The sequence below is a fragment of the Hirsutella rhossiliensis genome, assembly GCF_020360975.1.
Source record: "Hirsutella rhossiliensis strain HR02 chromosome Unknown scaffold00018, whole genome shotgun sequence".
Lineage (NCBI taxonomy): Eukaryota > Fungi > Ascomycota > Sordariomycetes > Hypocreales > Ophiocordycipitaceae > Hirsutella > Hirsutella rhossiliensis.
This window is the reverse complement of record NW_025408684.1, coordinates 744,583-767,479: the sequence shown is the minus strand read 5'-3', so window position 1 is coordinate 767,479 and position 22,897 is coordinate 744,583. Positions and strand designations below refer to the sequence as shown.

The 22,897-nt window shown below is 56.8% G+C and overlaps 9 protein-coding genes across 9 annotated transcripts; 6 read left to right on the top strand and 3 right to left on the bottom strand.

The window, feature by feature from the left end:
- Positions 1 to 1,420: 1,420 nt before the first annotated feature.
- On the top strand, positions 1,421 to 3,775 carry HRG_11037 (phosphoribosylglycinamide synthetase, ATP-grasp (A) domain-containing protein; the record flags this gene model as incomplete). The annotated part of the gene is made up of 1 exon (XM_044869507.1): positions 1,421 to 3,775. One exon carries the CDS (start codon positions 1,421 to 1,423, stop codon positions 3,773 to 3,775), a length of 2,355 nt encoding a protein of 784 aa, XP_044715458.1.
- Positions 3,776 to 5,405: 1,630 nt separating this feature from the next.
- Positions 5,406 to 6,071, top strand: HRG_11036 (fungal hydrophobin domain-containing protein; the record flags this gene model as incomplete). Its single annotated transcript, XM_044869506.1, has 3 exons — positions 5,406 to 5,838; positions 5,895 to 5,980; positions 6,039 to 6,071. The coding sequence occupies 3 exons, from the start codon at positions 5,406 to 5,408 to the stop codon at positions 6,069 to 6,071; spliced, it is 552 nt and encodes a 183-aa protein (XP_044715457.1).
- Positions 6,072 to 6,871: 800 nt separating this feature from the next.
- HRG_11035 (isocitrate/isopropylmalate dehydrogenase domain-containing protein) lies at positions 6,872 to 8,028 on the top strand (the record flags this gene model as incomplete). The annotated part of the gene is made up of 2 exons (XM_044869505.1): positions 6,872 to 6,896; positions 6,983 to 8,028. The coding sequence occupies 2 exons, from the start codon at positions 6,872 to 6,874 to the stop codon at positions 8,026 to 8,028; spliced, it is 1,071 nt and encodes a 356-aa protein (XP_044715456.1).
- A 599-nt stretch (positions 8,029 to 8,627) lies between these two features.
- Positions 8,628 to 10,439, top strand: HRG_11034 (transmembrane amino acid transporter protein; the record flags this gene model as incomplete). The annotated part of the gene is made up of 2 exons (XM_044869504.1): positions 8,628 to 8,726; positions 8,775 to 10,439. The coding sequence occupies 2 exons, from the start codon at positions 8,628 to 8,630 to the stop codon at positions 10,437 to 10,439; spliced, it is 1,764 nt and encodes a 587-aa protein (XP_044715455.1).
- A 3,430-nt stretch (positions 10,440 to 13,869) lies between these two features.
- Positions 13,870 to 15,057, top strand: HRG_11033 (enoyl-(Acyl carrier protein) reductase domain-containing protein; the record flags this gene model as incomplete). Its single annotated transcript, XM_044869503.1, has 3 exons — positions 13,870 to 14,170; positions 14,305 to 14,698; positions 14,760 to 15,057. The coding sequence occupies 3 exons, from the start codon at positions 13,870 to 13,872 to the stop codon at positions 15,055 to 15,057; spliced, it is 993 nt and encodes a 330-aa protein (XP_044715454.1).
- Positions 15,058 to 15,343: 286 nt separating this feature from the next.
- On the bottom strand, positions 15,344 to 15,769 carry HRG_11032 (uncharacterized protein; the record flags this gene model as incomplete). Its single annotated transcript, XM_044869502.1, has 1 exon — positions 15,344 to 15,769. The coding sequence occupies one exon, from the start codon at positions 15,767 to 15,769 to the stop codon at positions 15,344 to 15,346; it is 426 nt and encodes a 141-aa protein (XP_044715453.1).
- Positions 15,770 to 16,518: 749 nt separating this feature from the next.
- On the bottom strand, positions 16,519 to 17,562 carry HRG_11031 (GPI anchored cell wall protein; the record flags this gene model as incomplete). Its single annotated transcript, XM_044869501.1, has 2 exons — positions 16,519 to 17,261; positions 17,337 to 17,562. 2 exons carry the CDS (start codon positions 17,560 to 17,562, stop codon positions 16,519 to 16,521), a joined length of 969 nt encoding a protein of 322 aa, XP_044715452.1.
- A 1,909-nt stretch (positions 17,563 to 19,471) lies between these two features.
- HRG_11030 (50S ribosome-binding GTPase) lies at positions 19,472 to 21,498 on the bottom strand (the record flags this gene model as incomplete). The annotated part of the gene is made up of 3 exons (XM_044869500.1): positions 19,472 to 20,266; positions 20,613 to 21,336; positions 21,401 to 21,498. 3 exons carry the CDS (start codon positions 21,496 to 21,498, stop codon positions 19,472 to 19,474), a joined length of 1,617 nt encoding a protein of 538 aa, XP_044715451.1.
- A 313-nt stretch (positions 21,499 to 21,811) lies between these two features.
- On the top strand, positions 21,812 to 22,732 carry HRG_11029 (uncharacterized protein; the record flags this gene model as incomplete). Its single annotated transcript, XM_044869499.1, has 2 exons — positions 21,812 to 21,994; positions 22,052 to 22,732. 2 exons carry the CDS (start codon positions 21,812 to 21,814, stop codon positions 22,730 to 22,732), a joined length of 864 nt encoding a protein of 287 aa, XP_044715450.1.
- Positions 22,733 to 22,897: the final 165 nt, after the last annotated feature.

Below are 22,897 nucleotides of genomic sequence, written 5' to 3'. Positions count from 1 at the left end.
GTTCGGCCTCCTTAGCCTTACTAGCTAGTAGGTATCTTAAGCTCGACCTCTTATCTTAGCGTAGTTTACTTAGTCCTTACTTTTAAACCGCGGTTAAATTAAAAACGCCCTAGGTTTTAATAATAAGTAATACCTATTACTTAGTATATACTTAGGTATTTATAAACTATTAAGGTCTTTATATATAGTTTTCCCTTACCTTTTCCTAGGCTTTATTTACTATAAAGTAAGTTTAGGTCTATAATAAGTAGTCCCTTTAATATAAGATATAGTTATAAGGGATTTTACCTTTTTTAGCTTTATATTTATCCTCCCCTTTATTATATACTATACTCTTATATTAGTAATAGAGTTATATTAATATATACCGCTTAGCGATATAGCTATACTTATAGTAATTATAGTACCTTTATAGTTAAACCGACTTATTATAAGGTTTATATTAAAATATTTATACTTTAAGGACGAAGCTTAAGTTATAAAGCTTATTAGCCTCCTTTAAGCTATTAACCTTAATAAGAATAGTTATCACTATTAATATCTTAGATTAAAGGTATAGCGCTTAAGCTTAAAGGACCTTAACTTTATTTACCTTTATAATCTTATAAAGTAATCGCTCCCTTTTTACTATTACTACTATTAAAAGAATATTCTTAGTAACTACTATATATATATAGCGGGTAATTATAGCTTCTAGCCTAAATATAGCTTTAACCTAGCCTTAGTCTCTTTAATAAGCTCTCGCTAAGGTATTAAATATAAGTATTACTATTTTTATAATAGTATATTACTATTTATATACTTACTTTCTTTTTAAAATATATACTAACGCTAGCCCGCCTTACTTATTTATACCGCGCGCGCTTAGTAAGTACCTATACTACCTAAATAACCGCGCCCGCGCCCGCCTATATAAATATATATACTAAATTTAAAGCTATTACTAACGCTATAATCGATAAACTTAGCTATAGCCCGCGGTCTCTTATAGCGTTATAATAAAGATCGTTAGCCTAAGGAAATATACGGGGAAGTAGATTAAGAAAGAGGAGGACGCGGCAGGAGGGGCGCGCCGCCGGCTTCGTTAGGCGTTAGAGGGATCGTTGGGTCGGGATTATATAACTAAAAGTGCGTTATATGCGCGGGCGCGGGCATTTAGGCGGTACGGGTACTTGCCAGGCGCGCGCGGTATAAATAGGCGGGGCAGGCTAGCGTTAATACGTATCTTAAAAATAGGGTAAGTGTGCAAACAGCAATATGCTATTGTGTAAATAGCAGTACTTATAGTAATACTCTAAATTTTTTATATTAGCGGGGGCAGGGGTGAATCTGCACGATAAATTCCCTTCGTGAGACGACGAGGACAAGACGACTGCCGGTGCCAATCAGAACGATCGATAGACTCGCTGATCCAGCGAACATGGCCGACCTCCGCGTTCTACTCATTGGCAGCGGCGGCCGCGAACACGCGCTTGCCTGGAAACTGAGCCAGTCGCCGCGAGTCGAACGCATCTTGGTGGTGCCCGGTAATGGAGGTACCGCGACATGCCCTAAGACCGCGAACGTCCGCTCCGTCTCGGCCGAGAACTTTACAGGGCTCGTCGATTTCTCAAAGTCCAATGGCATCAACCTGGTCGTCCCCGGTCCCGAGGCACCACTGGTCGACGGCGTAGAAGACTTCTTCAGAAAGGCCGGCATACCGTGCTTCGGCCCGTCCAAAGAGGCAGCGCGGCTGGAAGGCAGCAAGACGTACTCGAAAGATTTCATGAGGAAATACGAGATCCCCACAGCTGCATATGAAAACTTTTCCGACCACGACAAGGCCACCCGCTACCTTGACAGCGTCGGCCATGACGTCGTCATCAAGGCGACAGGCCTAGCGGCCGGAAAGGGCGTCATTCTTCCCCAGACAAAAGACGAGGCCAAGGACGCTCTCAAGAAAATCATGGTGGACAAGGTCTTTGGCGCCGCGGGCGACGAGGTCGTCATCGAGGAACTCTTGATCGGAGACGAGTTGAGTGTCCTCACCTTTTGCGACGGGTATACGACCAAATCGCTGCCGCTCGCTCAAGACCACAAGAGGATCTTCGATGGAGACCAGGGCCCAAACACGGGCGGCATGGGCTGCTATGCCCCAACAAACATTACCACACGGGAGTTGATGGAGAGAATCGACACGGAAATTCTCAAGCCCACTATATCAGGCATGCGCCGAGAGAGGCAGCCCTTCCGAGGCGTCTTGTTTACCGGCCTCATGATCACGAGCGCGGGACCCAAGGTACTCGAGTACAATGTGCGATTCGGTGACCCCGAAACCCAGACCGTGTTGCCGCTTCTTTCTGCCGATACCGACCTGGCCGACATCATGCTCGCCTGCGCCGAAGGATACTTGGACAACTGTCAACTTAAGGTCGACAACAAGTTCAGCGCCACCGTCGTCCTGGCCGCTGGAGGATACCCTGGCCCTTACGCCAAAGGCACCCTGATATATGTCCGGGACCCTCCCAACGGTAGCACGATCTTCCACGCCGGGACCAAGCTTAGCGAAAGCCAGCTGACGACATCCGGGGGCCGTGTCATTGCAGTCAACTCCGTGGGCAATTCGCTGAGAGAGGCCGTCGACGCATGTTACGCCGTCCTGTCCTCTGGAGTGATTGAGTTTGATGGCATGTTCTTCCGAAAAGACATTGCCCACCGAGCCTTTAGGGAAACGAGCGAGGCGGCCCTGACCTATGCCCAGGCTGGCGTAGACATCCAAGCAGGAAACCACTTTGTGGAAAACATCAAGAAGGCGGTTGCCAGCACTAAGCGACCCGGCGCTGACGCCGAGATTGGTGGCTTCGGTGGAGAGTTGGACCTCTCTCAGTGCGGATACCAAGACGCGCCTATCCTGGTCGGCGCCATCGACGGCGTCGGGACGAAACTCATGATTGCACAGTCGATGAAGCGGCACGACACCGTGGGCGTTGATCTTGTGGCCATGAATGTCAACGACCTGATTGTACAGGGGGCGACGCCGCTTATGTTCCTCGACTACTACGGCTGCAGTAAACTGGACTTGGCCTCTGCCGCCTCGTTTGTTGAGGGCGTCGCCGACGGCTGCCGCCAGGCCGGATGCGCCCTGGTGGGCGGCGAGACGGCTGAGATGCCGGGCATGTATCAGGGTGAGGATTACGACGCGGCCGGCTGCGCGGTTGGCGCCGTCGCAGCCTCCAACCGCCTCCCACGCAAAGACGCCATGGCTGAAGGGGACGTGCTCTTGGGCCTGGCATCGCACGGAGTACACTCCAACGGCTTCTCCCTCGTGAGACGCATCGTGCAGAGAGCCGGCCTCGAGTACACCTCCGAGGCGCCTTGGGACTCGTCCCGGACCGTCGGCGAGTCGCTGCTGACGCCCACGCGCATCTACGTCAAAAGCCTTCTCCCCGTCCTCGCCCAGATCAAGGGCCTGGCGCACATCACCGGCGGCGGTCTCGTCGAGAACGTGCCGCGCATGCTGCCCGAGGCCCGCCTCGCTGCCGACATCGACTTTGGCTCGTGGGACATACCGCCCGTCTTCCGCTGGCTCAAGGCAAATGGCGGTGTTGTCCCCGCCGAGATGTGTCGCACCTTCAACGTCGGTCTCGGCATGGTCATCACTGTCGACGCCTCAGAGGCCGACGCCGTTGCCCGGGCGCTCGCCGCATCCGAGAAGGTATTCCGTATCGGCCGCCTGCTGCCTCGCGAACAGGGGCGGCCGGCTTGCGTGATCCGGAATCTCGAGAGCTGGGTGTGAGTAATCACGGATCAATGCCGCCATCCCCCAGACACGAGCGCGGGAAAGCGAGGTGCGCATCAACAGAGAGAAGGGTGGCGTGAAGAGCACGGAGCGAGAGGCAGGCGGTCGAACTTGTGGAGGCATCGCATTGCCTCTACCGGGGATTGTTCAAGTAGAGCATTGCTATGTCTAATCGTAGAAAAGCCATGTCTACAAATCACCCTTCCCTACGCGCCCTCTATACGCCTCTGCTACGACGAAGTACTTGGTCACGCTCCTCCCTCCCTGTCCTACCTCTAGGTCTCGGGTGAGTTGAAGATGTGCACGACAGAGCAGCACGAAGTACCGTCCGTAATCGCTAATGCTGTACGGTATATTAGCAGGGATCATGACGCCGCTCGGACCAATCCGGTTGGCTGGAGCGGCCTCTTCTCCTGATGGCAGATCCGATCCGATCCGATCGGGCCACGTCCGTGCCGCGGAGCTGCGCCGGGCATAATCTTACCTGCAGCTGCAAGCCAGAGGGTCCTGATCGTGCATGTGCATGCATGGGGCGTCGATATATAATCCAAGCAAAACCCCGACCGAGAAGAGGATCCGTGGGCAGACATCAACCCTCCCCCCACACGAGAATGTGTCGGAGGATCTTTCCACGTCACTCAGCCTCTAGAGTCGGCCGCCCCCTCGGGATCTCCCGCGAAATTGGCCCTTTTCCAGTCAGCCGCTGCCCTTACTTTGGTCCCTTGCAGTCCATTGTTCTGCTCTGGTAACGAGACATCTTCTCGGGGTTGCGTTGCGTCGACTTCGGATCTTCTAGCAACAGCCCCGAGCTCTGCCCTCGCTAGCAGAGAAGATATTACGGCACGGCGCCCTTCATGGGCCCTACAAAGACCGAGCTATTGCCATGTCTCCGTTGTACTACACCGGGCGGATACAACTCATCCCGTGATCGACGACGACGACACAGACCAACAACAACAGACTTACAGCGAACAGCAGCAGCAAGGCCCGGGGGAAAGAATCCGCCAGACACATGTATCAAAGATTTCAACAACACACGAGGATCGAGCGCCCTCTTTTGTTTCACCGTGCCCTCGACCACACCGGCCGGGCCTCATCTCCACCCCTTCTTTCTTTTGTCCCCTTTCCAAGGGGGCGCGGCAGCCACCTTCACCCCCGAAGTAACGTGCCTCATCCGTGAGAGTACAAGGAGAAATCCTCTCAGACACGGGGCAACGGTTCGCACAATAAATCCAATGTCCACGATGCGCCACTCCCTTGCTTGTTCGCCCTCAACCCGCGGCCTCATCCTTTACAGCCATCTGTCGGCGGCGCCATCGAAATCTAGCCTGTCTCGGGCGGAGCCCCTGTTGCGCTGGAGAGCACATCTCGAAAGCTCCGGGCATGAAGCCACCGATCATGGCCACCATCCCGCAAAAGGGGCACCCAACGCTGGCCGCCTGAAAGCGAGAGGCATTCGGATATAAAAATGGCAGCTCCTGCCGCTTCTCATTACTTCTCTGTCATCATTCCATCACCCGCTTTCTTCCCTCTCGAGTCCTCAACCACATCACCGCCTATTACCACTCTTTTATATCACATCCATCTTCTTCTCAGCTGACTCGCTCACCTTCCCCGACCAGCCAACATGAAGTTCTTCTCCGTCGCTTCTCTGTTCTTCGCAGGCGCGCTCGCTGCTCCCACCAACCAGTGTGGAGACTGCGACGACCATCGCGCTCCCGCCTATGGTCCTCCCGCTGGCCATGGCGGCTATCCTGGCTACGGCAGCCCGGGTTATGGCGGCAGCCCCTGGAACGGCGGCAACCCTTGGAACGGCGGCAACAACCCTGGTGGCAACAACCCGGGCGGCAACAACCCGGGCGGCAACAACCCGGGCGGCAACAACCCGGGCGGCAACAACCCTGGTGGCAACAACCCGGGCGGCAACAACCCGGGCGGCAACAACCCGGGCGGCAACGGCAATAACGGCGGTGGCAAAATTTGCCCTGGCGGTCTTTACAGCAACCCTCAGTGCTGTGGCACCGATGTCCTCGGTGTTCTAGACCTTGGTTGCTCGACCCGTAAGTGGAGGCCAACGCCTAAGTCCCTAGCACGATCTTTGCTGATAACCGCACAGCTTCTTCCCGCCCTTCAGATGGCGACGACTTCAAGAGCATCTGCGGCAAGTCGGGAAAGTCTGCCAAGTGCTGCGTCATCCCGGTGGTAAGTAATTGACTCCTTCGCTGCTCAGCTCCCTGTCGTTGACTTTGATTTGTTGCAGGCCGGCCAAAGTGTGCTTTGCCAGGACGGTTAAGTTGATTCCCCTGCCTTGGGTTGCGTCCCGACGCGGCCCAATTCGACGGGACTCTGGTGCTATCCACTCATGCATCCCGACAAGCGATTTACTGGGACGCCTGCGGCAATGTTCATAAACGAGAGGCTCATAAATCGGTGGATTGCTGAAGGGAACAGTCGGTTCATTTTTCTGCTTCGCACAAATCTTGTTATATATAAACTGTAAAGTACCCGTCCAGGCATACGCTGGATGGTAAAATATAGCCGAGTTTCTAATCAATTTTGCTGCCATCATTGCATCTGACTCGATGTTTGCAGGCTCACGGACAGTGACCTGAATGTCAGCCTGCCTTAAACATGGACTTGGCAACAGCCTCGGCAATCCGAACCGGCTGAAGAGTTCTAGTTTTGTCAGTTGGAGAGCACCGTGTCAGACACATGAATTTTGGGCAACGTGGTGAAAGGTGAAGGAATCACTTCACCACCTAGCAAAAGAGCAGAAAGACTGCAAGACGTTGGCCATTCGGCCCACTTTAACTGTGACGCATTCGGTACATACTAACAGGGCTTAGTCAGATGCCCGCCCAGGTACACTACTGGGAGTATTTTCTTGTTGAGTCGCGAATCAGGAGCCCAACAGAGGCGTTGGAAAGGCGCAATGCTCCTGCTGCAGCTTCCCGCAAGCAACACACGAATTTTTTTTTTTCCTCTGCCAACTTGCCAAAGACAGGCACCTCACAATCGCCCCTTCGTGCGCGTGCCGGCACGGTCAAGGCATCGAATTAGTTGACAACCTCTCGCACCAACTGGGCGCCCGTCATGTCGATTCGCACATTAAGAATCGGTATGCCTTGCGCTTTCTCCCAAGCCCCTCGTCTCCTTGACTGCTCCGCTGTATGCTAATGCCGTGCTTGCCCTGCTCCCCACTAGGCCTTATCCCCGGCGATGGCATCGGCAAAGAAGTCATCCCTGCAGGTCGCCGGATCCTCGAGGCGCTGCCCTCCTACCTCAACCTCCGGTTCGACTTTGTCAACCTTGGGGCCGGCTTCGAGACGTTTGAGCAGACAGGCACTGCCTTGCCCGAAGCCACCGTCGATGTTCTCCGCAATGAGTGCGACGGAGCCCTCTTCGGCGCCGTCAGCTCTCCGACACATGCTGTCAGGGGCTATTCATCCCCCATCGTCGCCCTCCGCAAGCGCCTCGACCTCTACGCCAATGTTCGCCCCGTCAAGTCCGTCATGAGCGCCTCCAAGCCTATAGACATGGTCATTGTTCGCGAGAACACCGAGGACCTTTACGTGAAGCAGGAGAAGATGTACGACGGGCCGGACGGCAAGGTCGCCGAGGCTATCAAGCGCATATCTGAAAGGGCTTCCTTTCGCATCGCCGCCATGGCAGGCGACATTGCCGTCCGCCGTCAAACCATCCGTGAGTCGGGCGCGGAGAGTATTCACCCCGAGCCTACCGTCACCATAACGCACAAATCCAACGTTCTTTCACAAACCGACGGGCTCTTCCGCGAGGTATCCAAGAGGGCCCTCGCGGACCCCAAATATGTGTCTGTTAAAATCGAAGAACAGATTGTCGATTCCATGCTTTACAAGCTCTTCCGGCAACCCCAGGACTACGACGTCATAGTTGCCCCCAACCTTTACGGCGATATCCTCTCTGACGGTGCTGCTGCCCTCGTAGGCAGCCTCGGCCTCGTTCCCAGTGCGAATGTAGGCGATGGATTTGCCATTGGGGAGCCTTGCCACGGCAGCGCCCCGGATATCATGGGACATGGAGTTGCAAACCCCATTGCCACTTTGAGAAGCGCCGCCCTTATGCTCGAGTTCCTAAACGAGCCTGCCGCAGCTGCCAAGATCTACTGCGCTGTCGACGCAAATCTTGGCGAGGGCAAACTTTTAAGCCCAGATCTAGGAGGTTCTGCTACTACAATTCAAGTAGTAGATGATATATTAAGACGACTATGAAGATATCTTGTTACGTAATAGGCAGAGGTTAGGGCCACAGATCCGGTCCGTAAGAAGGTTAATAAACTACAAAGAGAAATGGAAGGAGAGTGCGGGCGCCGCGCGCACCGCACTTATAGATCCTTCACGTGACCACTTCTCACTGGATCTGACAGGAATCCGGGTTTATCTTTAACTACGTGGGCGGATTTTTGCCACGATGTGGTCGAATCAGCCAAGGTTTTGCCCGCTAGCCCCTATCCCCTAGGCCCCCGGCCCACCAATCTTTCTCCGCTCCATCTATCCCGAAACACTTGACCCTCGCCCTGACGTCAGCTTGTAATGAATGGGCCTTCCCAATAGCTGACTCGCACCCTCATCGATTTCCCATCTCGCATAGTCGCAAAGAGACAAGTCCAAGTCGCGACACGCTCGACCTCGGATCTACTGCTCTTTGTCTATTGTGATGGCCCTGGTGTGTTCTTTTCTGCTCGTATCGCTTCATCGCCGGTCTAGGATTGCGGTAGGCGCCGAACTCGACGCGTTCAAAGATAAATACCATTGACGACTCGCCTCCGACTCGGCTTCACTCCTCCCTCTTACCCCGAACCTGGACAGCCATGGCCGACGCCGCCGACCTCTCCAGCAGCCACCAAAGCAAGCGCCAGGCAGCTATTCTGGACCGATACCTCCCCGAGGGCTACTCGGCTGAGCCGGAAGTGAGCCTGTCCGCCGAGCCCTTGGAGGGCTCAGCGTCGCCCGTTCAGCCACTCGCCTCCGACTCGGCCTCGTCCACTTGTGGCGTCACTCCCAACGATGATGCATCCGCGGCTCCCGAGCCCCTCGAATCATCTCTCAAGCTGCAGGGCGGCGACATCCACCGCGACATGTTCAAGATCAAGGCTCGAGCCAATTCGCTCCGCCGTGCAGCCACCTTCTCCCACCAGCCGTCGCCCCGTCTCCATCCGGCCGACGAACTGTCGTATCCAGAACAACGGGAGCCCGGCGGCTTTAGGCGTCAGCATCTTCTACGTCGGGCTCGGCAGCGGCGCCTGAGCGGGCCTCTGGTCGTGGCCAGGAACTTTGTCGATTTTCTCGATCTATATGGCAGCTTCGCTGGCGAAGACCTCGAGGATGCCGACACGTCCGAAGACGAGTCGGCCATCGATGACCAGTCAGAAGACGAGGCTGCGGAGCGGCGTCCGCTGCTTGGTCGCCGCAAAAGTTCCAGACGTCTCGCACGAGGGGGCGATGCCGGCACCGTCAAGACCTTTTTTACCCTGCTCAAGGCCTTCATTGGAACTGGCATCATGTTTCTGCCCAAAGCATTTCGCAACGGCGGCATTCTCTTCTCTTCTCTGACCCTGATTGTGGTTTCGCTTATCAATTGTCTATGCTTTCGCTTACTCCTCGATTGCCGCCAGAAGTACGGAGGGGGTTACGGAGACCTGGGTGCCGCCATAGTGGGCCCGCGATTCCGCAGTATCATCCTCGCATCCATCGCCCTCTCTCAGCTGGGATTCGTCTGTGCCGGCCTCATCTTTACAGCGGAGAATCTGTTGGCCTTCGTCCAGGCCATGAGCCACGACGGGCGTGGGTTCGACCTCGGAGTGCCCAGCCTCATCGCCCTCCAGCTTGTGCCCCTCGTGCCCCTGGCCTTGATCCGGAACATCTCCAAGCTGGGCCCCGTGGCTCTGCTTGCAGACATCTTTATCCTCGTGGGGCTGGTTTACATCTGGTACTTCGATATTTGGACGCTGGCCCGGAACGGTATTGAGCCCAGCGTGCGCATGTTCAACTCCTCGGCCTTTACCCTGACCATTGGATCGGCCATTTTCACGTTCGAGGGCATAGGCCTCATTCTGCCCATCCAGTCGAGCATGAAGAAGCCGGAGCACTTCAGTGGACTCCTGTACATTGTCATGTTCCTCATCACCGTCATCTTCACGTCTGTCGGCGCGCTCTGCTATGCCACCTTTGGGGAGAAGACCAAAATCCAGGTCATTTCCAATTTCCCGCAAGACTCGGCTCTCGTTAATGCAGTACAGCTGCTCTACTCTCTGGCGGTGCTTGGGGGCGAGCCTGTGCAACTATTTCCTGCGGTGCGCATCATGGAGACGTCATTGTTTGGGGAGCGCGCCACAGGCAAAAAGAGTACGGCTATCAAGTGGAAGAAGAACGCCATTAGGACGGCGGTCATGGCTCTATGCATCGGCATCAGCATGGTCGGGGCCACGGACCTAGACAAGTTTGTGTCTTTGATTGGGAGCTTTGCGTGCGTTCCGCTCGTGTACATATACCCGGCGTATCTGCATTACAAGGGCGCCGCGGACGCGGGCTGGATCAAGGCACTGGACCTCGGTCTCATGGTGCTGGGTATCATCGCGATGGTCTACACCACGGCCGTGACAGTGTTTGACTGGATAGCCTAGCTGCAGCTCTGATTAGCCGGACCTCAACAATGCCGGCATGGCGGAGCTGGGACGAGTAGCATTGTGGAGCGGAACCGCCCGCTCGCCCGCCCCAGATGAAGAAAAGCCGAGGTTGCTGGTGTCGTATATTGGCCGATGCGAGCCCGCGGGGTAAACGAGAGCGTGTACAGCAGCAGGCGGGTGAGTCTGGAATCGGAGACTCGGGGAGTTGGTGACTGGAAAACCCGTCGTGGCAGACTCCCGGCTGATTGATTGGTTAAGGACATACAGACGGGCTGGTGAAATGGAAAAGGGATGGCAAAGTCTGGCTTGAGTTCGACCCATTTATTGACGCAGGCCTGAGCATTTCTCTGGTCCACTTTCCCCGTTACAGAGAAATGAAGATGAATTCTGGTTCTAAACTTGGGACAGATATCGGGCAATTGATGAAGGGGGCAAGGTCGAGATTCTATGCCCGTTTTGGAGAGGGAGAGAAGAGGGGGGGGGGGAGAGGGAGAGAGGGAGAGAGAGAGAGAGAGAGAGAGGATGGGAAGGTGCCGAGGAAGAAAGGGGAGGCAAGGCCGTGGGGCGCCATCGTGAGCTAGTAGATTTGCCGCATTGGGAAAACCCGTGGTGGAAGCGGCGGTGGTGCGGAGCTATTTTTGGGTGCCGGGAGACGGAACACCACAGTGGTCGGCTGATACGGGGCCGAGGTCAGTAGGGAGCCTCGGCGGCGAGGCCGAAGCCGCTGGCCGGTGGCAGGCGGATCTCCAATTTGGCGCATCAACATGCGACGGGCAGGGTCTCTCCTTGGGCAGGAGGGGTTCGTTTCCGGCAGACAATTATTCGACGGCATGGACAGTGCCGGCCAGGGGCCATGGGCATGTGACAAGGTGGCTCATGTGCCTCGGCAGCAAAACTGTCCTTGACTTGCACCTCGACGATGGCCATTGCGTGCGCGCATGTATGTCATGTGCTGTATGCGCTCTGCAGCAAAAACCCTGGCGGCGATGCACGGGCAGGAAAGGGCAAGAGGACGGACGATGCATGCAGCACAGGGGCAGGCAGGACGTGGCAAACGGGGGTGCAAATTGGCTGTCTGCCTGCAAAGAGACGGCCGGCGCGCCGACGGACGATCCAACCATGGACGCACGCACGCGTCGAGGCAAAAGGATCAGCCTCAGTGCTACATACATACGTCTCCGAGCCTCGTCCGATGCCGCAGGAAGAGGGGGCATACGGGGCACGCCCCTCTCGTTCCTGGAGAGTTGAAAGGCGAGGAGGCAAAGGAATTGGGGGGTGAGGGGTGATGGGATTCGAGTAGTACTAAGCGGGAGACTGTGGTACGACGTTGTTTGCTGGGGACAATTGTCACCAGTCCGAGACTTGAGAGACTGCAACGCAACGCGCAGAGAAGTCGGCCCCTGGCCTATCCGGTGTCGACGACGCCTGAAGCTTGAGGGAAGGCTCTTGCAAGGTTTGATGTTCCATTCTGTCCTCCACATGGCCTCGGGAACAATTCTGCACCTCTGCACTTCTGCAATTCTGCACTTCTGCAATTCTGCACTTCCTGCACATTGCACATGTTTGTCAGACGGAGAGGGGCCAAAGACGACCAATGGTTAGCCCCGCGAGTTTATCGGTTGGGCAGAACGAGGGTGTGAAGAAGTAGGTGTTTGATGTCCGTCACGACGGTAGGCCGCCTCGGACGGCTAGCCTACATTGGTAAGCCGAGGGGGCTGACTTGCGACGGTCTAGGCCGCCGCGTCGATGAGGAAGAACAAGAGTCCAGACTGCCACGGGTCATTAATGGCCCATGTTCATATTGAGCCTACTGTAGACGCGCCGCTCCCTCCTTGCCCCCACTGTCGTCCGTGGGCTGTTCGGGCAGACGAACTGTAAGCGTAAGCACGCACCCGACACGACTGTCGATTGTCGAACTACAGTGCGGTGTGCGGTGCCGCGCAGCCAGCCAGCCACCACCGCCTTCTCCGTTGGCCGCATCGACAACGTTGTTGTTGTTGTCGTTGTTGTTATTGTTGCACAGCAGGTGCCGTCCCGACGTTGATTCAGGGTTTCCAGCGTCTGACTGCTTGCTGACGACGAGTTGCTGCTGCTGCTGCCGCTGCTGCTGCTGAGGAAAGACGAAAAGACGGGAAGGACGTCTCGAGAGGCAGGCCCTAACGGATAAGTTAACTAGTTACCTAGTCACAGCATGTATTAGGTAAGCACCCGCCCGCCGCAATTACCACGCCGCTGCACCCGATGATTGAGTTTTTGCCTTCTACTAGGTAATACTACTATAGTTGTTAGCACGGTTACAGTACATGCGAGCACCACCTGCGACGGAACGAATCCCCCCCCAGAGCCAAGCCGGCAAGTACGACAGTAATGTACAGTACTGTAAGTTACAGCACACACACGGGAGGAGCCTGCACGGGAGGAGCCCCGAGCCGCCGGAGAGAGCTCCTGCTCTCGCGCGAGCCCATGACTGGCGCGCCCTCTGTTGTGCATGATGGATGCTATTGCGTGCGTTGCGCCTCTTGCGGCGCCAGACAGAGAGACAGACAGACAGACAGACAGACAGACAGACAGACAGACAGACAGACAGACAGACAGACAGACAGACAGACAGACAGACAGACAGACAGACAGACAGACAGACAGACAGACAGACAGACAGACAGACAGACAGACAGACAGACAGACCAGTTCGGTACTACATCGTCGATGCATCTCCGAAGAAGCTTCCATGGAAGCGCTTCCGTCCCCTCTCTGACGGCTGACTGACAGACTGACTGACTGACTGACTGACTGCCTGCAGCCTCGGCGCGCGCGGCCTTGCCCCTCCGCGCAACTCCCTCTTTCCCTCGGCCCCCACGCACTTCTCCAGTTGCATGCCGACGATAATAAATGCCAAAAGAAGCAGTCGCTCGCAAAAACACGTTTTCGATCCCTGCCCCCCCGCCCCTCCTTGTTAACACCCCTCCTGGTTTCCCCACAACAACAGACTTCCCCGCCCTCCATCTCACAGCCTTGGGCCTCGTGACAACCAACCTGCGCCTCGTTCACGCAAACTGTCATCGTCTCACTTGCACTCGCATCATCGCCGCCGAGCTTCCTCCGCCCTGTCCCAACGTTGGCTGCCACGCCACTCAGACAGCCCGCACCCGACTATTCCAAACTCCGCCATGCCGTGCCTTGTTCGGCCACTTGCCGTAAGCATCCTGCCGTAGCCCATCCTTTCGTACAAATAGGCGCTCCCCCTTCCTCCTCGTCCTGCATTCCCATCCTTCCCTACCCTTTTTCTCTTTTCTTTCCCATCCCCATACAGCCGGCCCTCTGCATCTGTCCTTCCCCCAAGTCCGCCCTCTCGCGCCTCCTTCGTGTTCCCACCGCCACGGCGCACGCAGCCCTATCTTATTAGTCGCCATACACAAGGCGCGCCCTCATGTTGCGACTCGCCCCCGCGCTGAGGCAGCTGGCCCGGCCGCAGCCCCTGCCGGTGCCCCTGCCGGTGCCCCTGCAGCCCCTGTGCTCCTCCCCCGTCGCCGCCCCGGCATTTGGTCGGCTCCACTCCCTCCCCCGCCGCGCCGTGCACAGCAGCCCCACTCGACAAAACCTCGCCCCAGGCCCTCGGCCTCATCTGCTGCCCGAATTCAGCCTCAAGGACAAGGTCATTGTCGTCTCTGGCGGCGCCAGGGGCCTGGGCCTCGTCCAGGCCGAGGCACTGCTCGAGGCCGGCGCAACCGGTGAGTCTTGGCTTGCCGTTGCTATCATATCATGGGCGGCGGCTTTTTGCGACTTCAAGTCCAGCTAGCCACCCCGGCTTTGGCGGCGCACCCACGAGGCGAATCGATTCATCCTGGCTAACACCTCCCTGCAGTGCACTGCATCGACAGGCTTCCTTCGCCTGCCAACGACCCGAGCTCTGGCTTTTCCGAAATCTACAAGCGGGCTCGACGCGAGCTCGACACCAGTCTCACCTACCACCAGTCCGACGTCCGCAATGTCGCCGAGCTCAACAAGATCATGGAGAACATTGCCGACGAGGCCGGGCACTTGGACGGCCTCATCGCCGCTGCCGGCATCAACCACGAGATGCCTGCTCTCGAGTACACTCCGGAGGAGGTGGACAGGATGATGAGCATCAACGTCACGGGCGCCTTCATGACTGCCCAAGCTGCCGCCCGTCAGATGGTCCGCCTCAAGCAAAAGGGAAGCATCTGCTTGATCGCCAGCATGAGCGGCACCATTGCCAACCGCGGCATGTATGCTCCGTAAGTCGTCTCGCCCACGTGGACCTGTGACGGGCAAATGGCTAACGACAACCGTCAAAAGGGCATACAACGCCTCCAAGGCCGCCGTCATCCAACTGTGCCGCAGTCTGGCTGCCGAGTGGGGCGAGTTCGGCATCCGTGTCAACACGCTCTCGCCCGGGTACATCATGACGCAGATGCTCCAGTCGCTCTTCGACGACTTCCCCGAGCGAAAGGAGGTGTGGCCCACGGAAAACATGCTCAACCGCCTCAGCTTGCCCAGCGAGTATCGTGGCGCCGCCGTGTTCCTGCTGAGCGAAGCCAGTAGCTTCATGACGGGCGGGGATCTCCGAATCGATGGCGGCCATTCAGCGTGGTAGCGGTAGCAGAGACGCCCGGAATGCCCGTTTACGACTTTGCATGCATCAACCACCCTTTACACCAGGCCACCAGAGAGCATGGGAGCGGCGTTTGTCGGCAAAATTTTGGCTGCTGGCCGGCCTTGCGGTACATTGTCTGTGCCGCGCGAGCAACAGATTATGGACACTTTGCCTTTCCTTGTCTCTCTTTCACCTCGTCGTCGCCGAGTAAATAATCGTAATCAACATACAAAAGACCAGCTGCTGGATGGTGAGCGCATATAACTGTCGTGGGTGCGAGTCGCTGTCACTGTCTGGTCGACAGGTGTGAAAGTATGCTGAGCGGGCCCAGCTTGTCCATGATGCCGCACTCGAGCCCGAGCCTCCTTTCAATGACCGAGTTTGGGGTACCGCGATACCGCATCTCCACGGCGTCTACCATGGTCCGCATGTCGAGGAATCGCCGGCCTGGGGAATCGCGCCGGCCCAGCTTCTCCAAATCCTCGGCGGCCTGCTGCTCGAGAAGCCGCCTGGCTTCAAGGACGGAGAGCGTGGCATTGTTGGAGGCCGCGGGGAACAAGGGCGCTGTTGCGGCGGACGGTGACGGCGGCGAGGCAGCCTGAGACGAGGGAGAAAAGGTCGGGTTGGGCTGGACTATGCCCATGCTGTGGAGGCGCCGAGAGAAGTCGCCGGACACGAAGTCGGCGTCGGTGCGGATTGCTATGGCAGCCATCGCGTTAGTGGGAGCTGCCTTGACCGAGAGAGGCCCGTGCCATCTCCGTAGCCAGAGGGGCAAAGTTAAAGGGGAGTAAGTAGTGCTCTTTTCTCACCTGGATCCTTGGTGTCGTCGCTCTGAGGCGGCGGCGGCCTGGCTTGTCGTGCGTTGCGTGGAGGAATCGCAGCTCCCGGCGCTCTGGATGGGAATTTTCGCGGGGCAGTTCCACAGCCAGCAGCCGCGACTGCTTTGGACGACGACGAGCCCATGGCAGCGCAGGCCAAGTTGTATGTGATGCCGCGACGAGGGTGACGCCAATGCGCAACGGGCAAGGATGGTCAATAAAAAAGTAGAGTGGACACTTTGTAGGTCCACGGAGAGAGGGGCGAAGCTTTATGAACGTCGGAACTGGGAGAAGCGGCGAAAGTCGTCGCTCGAGTTCTTTCATCAAAGGTCTCCAGCGGCAGCGAGTCGACACGTGACTGGGCAAATAATAAAGCTCCCGTGGTTTTTCCCCTTTGCAACTTCGGGCGCTCCCGCAATCCCCTGATTGGCTGCGTCCAGACAGTCCGGGGCGGCCAACGACTGGCAATCGTTTGCGTTTAAAAGCCTCGAGTATCGTACAATCTGCATGTGGACTAATCGTACAATTTGCCGCAGGCAAGACGTATTCCAATAAACAACCACGTTCGGCCCTCAAGTGGTAAGCAACAAGCGAGCCGAGGCGAGCTGCAAATGACCCATCAACACGCCTCCTGCCACGACATCTAGCACTTGGTAATGTACAGCCCGATGGGCGATGAATTAGAGTCCTGGAAGTACCTGAGACTGGTGTGCTCGGCAGCCGACATCTCAATGGTGACTTGCTGGCCCGCGGGGCAGTCAAACGAGTCGACGGTGTAGTTGTTTCCCGGGACCGCGGTCACGTTGAGCAAGGACCGGTCCTCGGCCGGCTTGGTGTTGTACGTGCTATTCTTCGAGGCGGCAGACCGGAGCGCTGTGAACTGTAACTGGCCGGTGCCGGCGACAGTGGACGAGGATGTGTCGAGATGACTCTGCTGGGGAAACAAGAAGACAAGGCTGCAGCTCTTGCCACGGTCGCCAGAGGGGATGTCGAAGTTGAAGATGGAGGAAACGGTCGACGACGCCTCGCCAAAGTAGGACGTGCCGGCAACCCTGTCGGGCTGAGCCCTGTCCACGGGCACGATGAGGTGGGGGAACTCAAAGGGCCCGCCGAGGTCTGCAGGGCAAGTCTTTGGGGGCGTCGGCGCCGGCTTCGTCATTGGCGGCGAAGAGGAACAGTTGGCTTGGGCGCACGAGTCTGCCTTGAGCGCCGCTGGCGCACAGTTGACGCCCTTGGGTTCGAGGTAGATGTTGTGCTGATCCCGGTCCGCTGTCCCGCATTCGTGGAAGGCTGTTTGGTTGTTGTAGTGGACGGTGCCGTCGCAGCCAATCGTGAATCCGTTGTCCGGCTTCTGTCCGTCGTCGCACTGCAGAATACCTGTGGGAGCTGGCATCCCGAGCATCGTCAGCAGGGGCAAGAGGCCAACTGAGTCGGGCTAGATGGATGCCCCTCGGGACTTACGGGTCCACCAACAGCCCCGGCCATGGGAATCAACCAGATGGCTCCCACGAAGTTCAAACGTTGCCGCCTCGATGCCCGTGCCTGCTCTGGCCTGACCGCTGGCGATTTGGCCCACGGGACCAGAAACGGCGCCGCCGACAGTCAAGTGTAGCGGACAGCCCGACTTGCCAACGGCCAAAGCATTGGCCACGACATGCGTGCCGAGAGACAATAATAATGGTATCATTGTACCTGGATGCTTGCCTGCCCACAGAGCGAGAGAGTGTGACAGTGCTCTAGGGATTCCACGCCTGGAAACCACTGCGCGAGAAAAGGTAGAGACTATATGGAGCATTTGAAGCTCCCAGAGAAGAAGGCAATGGTGGCTCGACGCGTATATATGCCGGCGAGAGCCAGGCCTCTGCGTCTTGGACTCTGAAGTGACCACCGCGAGGGCGCCGCAAATACCACGGGCGTTGATCTTGCCGCAAAGTGGCGAGAATACACGACTTTATTTGTCTACAGGAACGTCAAAGGTCGGATGAAGCCACACGCTGAAAAACGGACCGATTCCTTGTCGCGAACTGGCTGTTCGGCTTCTGGCGAAAGGCCGTGTAAAAGGCTGGAGGTGCCGTACAGAGTACACAGCGCGTGCATCTGCCGGCCGCGGGTGAAATATCCGCACCACCAGAGACACGCAGCAGGGCCGAGACAATGTTCAGCTTGGCGAAGGGGCGGCTCAGCTCCGCATGGGGGCCACCGGGGCACCGCGTCCAGGCCGTGCAACAAGGACGTCGGGCGTGTTGGCCGGCAGAGTTGTCTGGTACGCAACGCGACGGACCTTTGATTGAAGTAATACCTGGCGAGTGAAGAACAGAGAGACGTTGCCTCGACTGTCGCAGGGGCCCCCGACAGGCCGGCCGGCCGTCAGAGTCGGCTGTATCCTCCCCGGAGCCCCTGGACGCCGAACAATGAGCTCTTTGTCCTGTGATTTTTAGACCCCCTTCAGGACACGGGGAACGGTACACCCAAGACGCAGCCTCCTCCCTTTTTCTCGCGCGTCCCACAAACGCAGCTGGGGCTTGCACGCTATGTTGGGCCTAGAGCTGCCAAGCTTCCCATGTTGCCGATGAGACCCCCGTATCACCCTGACCACCCCGAATGACGCGGTGCATTGGGCAATTTGATCAGAAACAGAAGCGAATTATCCATCACTCAGTTCCTGGTTGGCGGCTCGGCAGCCTGGGAGCCATGCGGGACAACGTGTCGCACCGTGGACGTGAAGGATACGACATTGTTGAGCAGCGATGAAGGCGGAGATTCTTTGGGGTTAATCATATAATGGTTTCCCGACACTCGGCGTCAAGTCGCCGCTCCTACGTGCTGAACCACCACAACCCGTCAGAGTTGCTGCTCTCCCCCGCGAGGCGGCCGACGACCGACGCGGGGAGCGGCCATTTAAGCTCGACTTTGCCCGGCATCGGCTGAACAGCGGCTGCTCAGCCCACCCGCCCGGATGATTGACATGTTCAACGCAGGCGGCTTGGGGACAAGATGAGCGTCGTTGATCTCAAAACGGCCGGCAGGAGGGAGAGGCGGTTGATGGCCCGCCACGACCACCGGCCAAGCAATTTAGCCGTCCGCCTTGGCTGCCGCAACACGGCTCTGGGCTCGCCAAGTCGCTCCAGTCGCGGGGCAGTTAAGAGCCGAGTCTGATACCGCGGGAACGAACGGTGCCCACTCCTCGTTCATGTGCGTGCGTAATGGTCTGTCCCATGCCATCCTTGGCCTCGCAAGCTCCACGTGGGCTTTGGGTCGGTTCCTGTCGGCCGCGTGAGATTGCGTATGGCTGGTTCGTTGGGATAGCCGCGAGAAAGGATGCCCATAGATCCCCAGTGCCTGGGTGCTATCTGAGGGCACTCCTGGGCCCAGACTGGCCGAAGCAACGCGGAGCCCGTTTAACGACCTGAGACTCACGTCGTCCATCCATGTATGTCAGCGCCGCAGGTGCGTTGCTGGTCGGCCGGGTCGTATCGTGTCCAAAAAGCATTTCGCCTCTTGTCGGCGACAAAGTTGTGGCTGAACAAGACACTGCGCATCACAAAATACCCTCCATCATTTTGTGCAAACGCTGCCATCGCCTCAAGTCAACGACTTCACGACTGCGCCTCCTCGGTATCACAGCCGAATCCCCCGAATACTTCGTCGCTCCCCGTCTCGGATCCGATTGCCGGCTCCATGGCCGATGGTGTGTCCAGCTTACCCAGAGACTCGGCTCGACTTCGCTTCCGGGGCATTTCCCCCAGCCTGCCGTTGCGCCCCGCCACGGAATCCGTTTCCTCGCCTTCCGCCGTGGGAGCGGGCGTAAACCATGGAATCTTGCCCCTCATGAAGTCGTTCAACATCATCTTTGCCACTCCGTCCAAGTCTGGTTCTCCCCCACGGAGCAACCGACCACCCTTTCTCGCAAGTAGTTCCAGGAGCTCAGTGGCATTCTCCCAGCCCTTGAGCTCATAAGTCCTCTCCATGTGCTGGCGTTTCACCCGGCTCAGGAGAGCAGATATGTACTGCTCCGGGTGCTCCACTTTTTCCACGCGCACAACTCCTCGTAGTACCAGATCCGTAGGCGTGTCCGTGCTTGAGGGGGGGACGACACCGGGGCAGTCGATGAGATAAATGCGCTTCATGAGGCTCACGTATTGCCACACCTTGGTCTCCCCGGGAATGGGAGCAACAGTGCACACCTTTTTCTTCAGCAGGGTGTTAATGATGGACGACTTCCCGGTATTGGGCCCCCCGATCAATCCCACAGATATCTGCTTCCTGTCCGAATGGAGACTGGAGAATTGTCGAAGAAGCTGAATCAGAGAACCCTTGCCGAACGAGTTGGTAATGCTAGCGTGGAAAGCAAGTGTCGGATATTCCTTGGAGAGACTGCGCACCCATCCAGCCTGCGAACGTCTTGTTAGTCCCAAGAGCTTAACGCAAGAGAAGTGATCAAATTCAACAAGAAATGTGCAAGCCATCACTAAGAAACCCCCGGTCGTTGTCTTTCACGTGAAAGACATCCGCAAGTTTCAACTCATTTGACCCGCGTACCATCTCATGACGGCGACCAGAACGGCCTCCGTCAGCCACCAACAAGAAGCTAGGGCCTTCGAGAATGGCAATTATCAATCTCCCAATGTTATAACAGACAACCTCCACTTGGACAACATATTGTCGAAGGAGTCCTGACAAAGAACATTGGGTGCCTTCGGTGTTGAAGCAGGATGATAAACGCTGAACAAAACTTACCGCAACGCTAGTCGGAACCAGATCACATTTGTTCAGAACGAAGATCAAATGCTTGTGCGGTGCTTCCTCCTTGAGATATTTCTCGACGCTTCTGCAGCGAGTTCCCACGGGATCTCGCGCGTCGAGCACGTGTATGACGACGTCGGAGGAGTCGATGACCTTGTACAGCTCGTTCCAGATTCTTTTGCTCTGGCCCTTGTCGAAAACGGGCTCGATGGCCATTGAGACTGAGCCTTCACCATCTTGGCCGGACGTGCCGCTCAACAGTTTTGCCTGCTCCATTCGATCTTGATACGAGTCCATGCTTTTTTCCGTGTCGTCGGCCAGGTCAGCCAGGCTCCCGACGCCTAATTTCACGCGCTTGCGCTGAGCTTTGGGCCCAAAGACCCCGGCAAAAGGAGAGCTCTCCACGGTCATCTTGGCTTTGTGCTGCTTGATGCCATTGGAGTCTTGGCCGTCGCGAATGAGGCTCATAGGGAGCTTGTTTGACTTGAGAAGGACCTGGTACGGGTCGTTTGCCTTTTCCGCCATGGCCTCGCGGAACGCCTTTAAGGTATCTTGCGAGACGACTCGTGTGTTGGTGAACCACCTGCGGTTCGGTTCGATTCGAGCCTTCGGCACATCCCGCGACTGGTACGACGCAGCCTTGGTGATCTGTCCATCGGCATTTCTTTGCACCTGTCCATCCTTGTACATGCTCAGGGTCTTGACCTTTTTCGCATCGCTGCGGTCTCGTCAGCCGGCCGCTGTCGTCCGCGCCAGGCAGCACAGCATTGGGAAGTACATACCGATAAAAGTTTTCGCCCTTGACACGAACATTGCCGAGGCCATCGCCGGTCTTGCCCTGGCGGACACGCCTAGTGGCTTCCTTCTTTCCAGTACCCATGGCGATGCGTTCACCTCGTCAACCGCTCGAGGAAGTGGAAATGAAGTGCGGTGAATGAGTGAGTAGGCTGTGATGGGTTGCTAAAACGGCTGTGTGTGCGCGCCAAATTGACTGGGAAAAAAATTGAGTATCGATAAGAGGCCCCCCCTTTTCGCAAACCAGTGGCTGCCGACCTTCACCTACTGCGCATCGGAGGTCGGGGGTGGATAATCCGCCAGCTCCAATTTACAACTTCGCCCAGGTGGTAGAAAGCCTTTACTTACTTTCGCCGCCCAATGAAGCATCGCAACGGGACCTGAAGAGACTCGCCAAGATGTCTCTCCCGTCTCTCCCCTCCACTGGACCGTGCATTCGACCTGCTCTTATCCATCTCTTCGGAGCATCTCGAGCCTTCTCGACCACGCAGCCCATCCGCTCAAATTCCATCCCCCCCGAATCTCCCTCTTACATCCGCCTCTCGAGTCCCCCTCAGTCGGAAGAGAAAAGGCTACCACGCGTTCGAGGCCATCTGCCTGTTCCTCGTGAAATATTTCCACGGCTCGAAGGTAACAAGAAAATACGCCCCGAGTACATTCAACGTACCGCCCCGGAGCCGACCAATCATCTCGAGCCGTCAAACGAAGCCCAGAAATGGAAATATGAATTGGCAGAAACCAGAAGAAACAACCTCAAGTCCGGCTTGCGAGCCCTCTGGAAGCGGCGAACCAAGAGCGACAATGTTCGCCACCATCGCGTGACCAGCAAATTCGAAGAACACAGACGAGCTGCAGAGGCGCCGGAGCGGGAGGATGAGCGATTGACTCGGACCACTGTCCTTGACGCGATGCTGGACACCAAAGTATACCCGGACCCTGAGCGCTTCTCGCGTGCTGACCGGAGCCGCACTAAGGTGTTGGCTCGGGAGAGCGCCAAGCGCGAGGCCCGCCGCGATGCACTCATGGAGCTGTACATAAGCGCATCCGGCTTCATTGTTCAGGAAAACGAGCTCAAGGCCGAAATCGACCGGATATTCCATGAGGACTATTTCTCGATGCAGAGTCGAGCCAACAATCGGTACGGCACCACCGGGAATATCTGGGGCATCTATGGCAAGCCACCCTCCATCGCCAACATGTTAGAGGCTACCTCGGGCTCTTCGACCAAACTCATGGCTTACTATGAGACTGAGTATGACCGGTCCGTCAACCGACACAAAAAGATTGCAGAGGATCTCACAGGCGGGAAGATGGTATAGTGGCTTGTCTCGCACTGAAACTGCGAGTTCGTGATCTACGTCAATGTACAGGTAGCAACAGCCAGCGCACAATCAATCCAAGGACTCGTACCCCTCTTCAAGCAATGTTCTTAGACTCTAACCCTTTCCAACGCCGCTGTCCAGAGGGCGCAGCCCGCTTGCCTT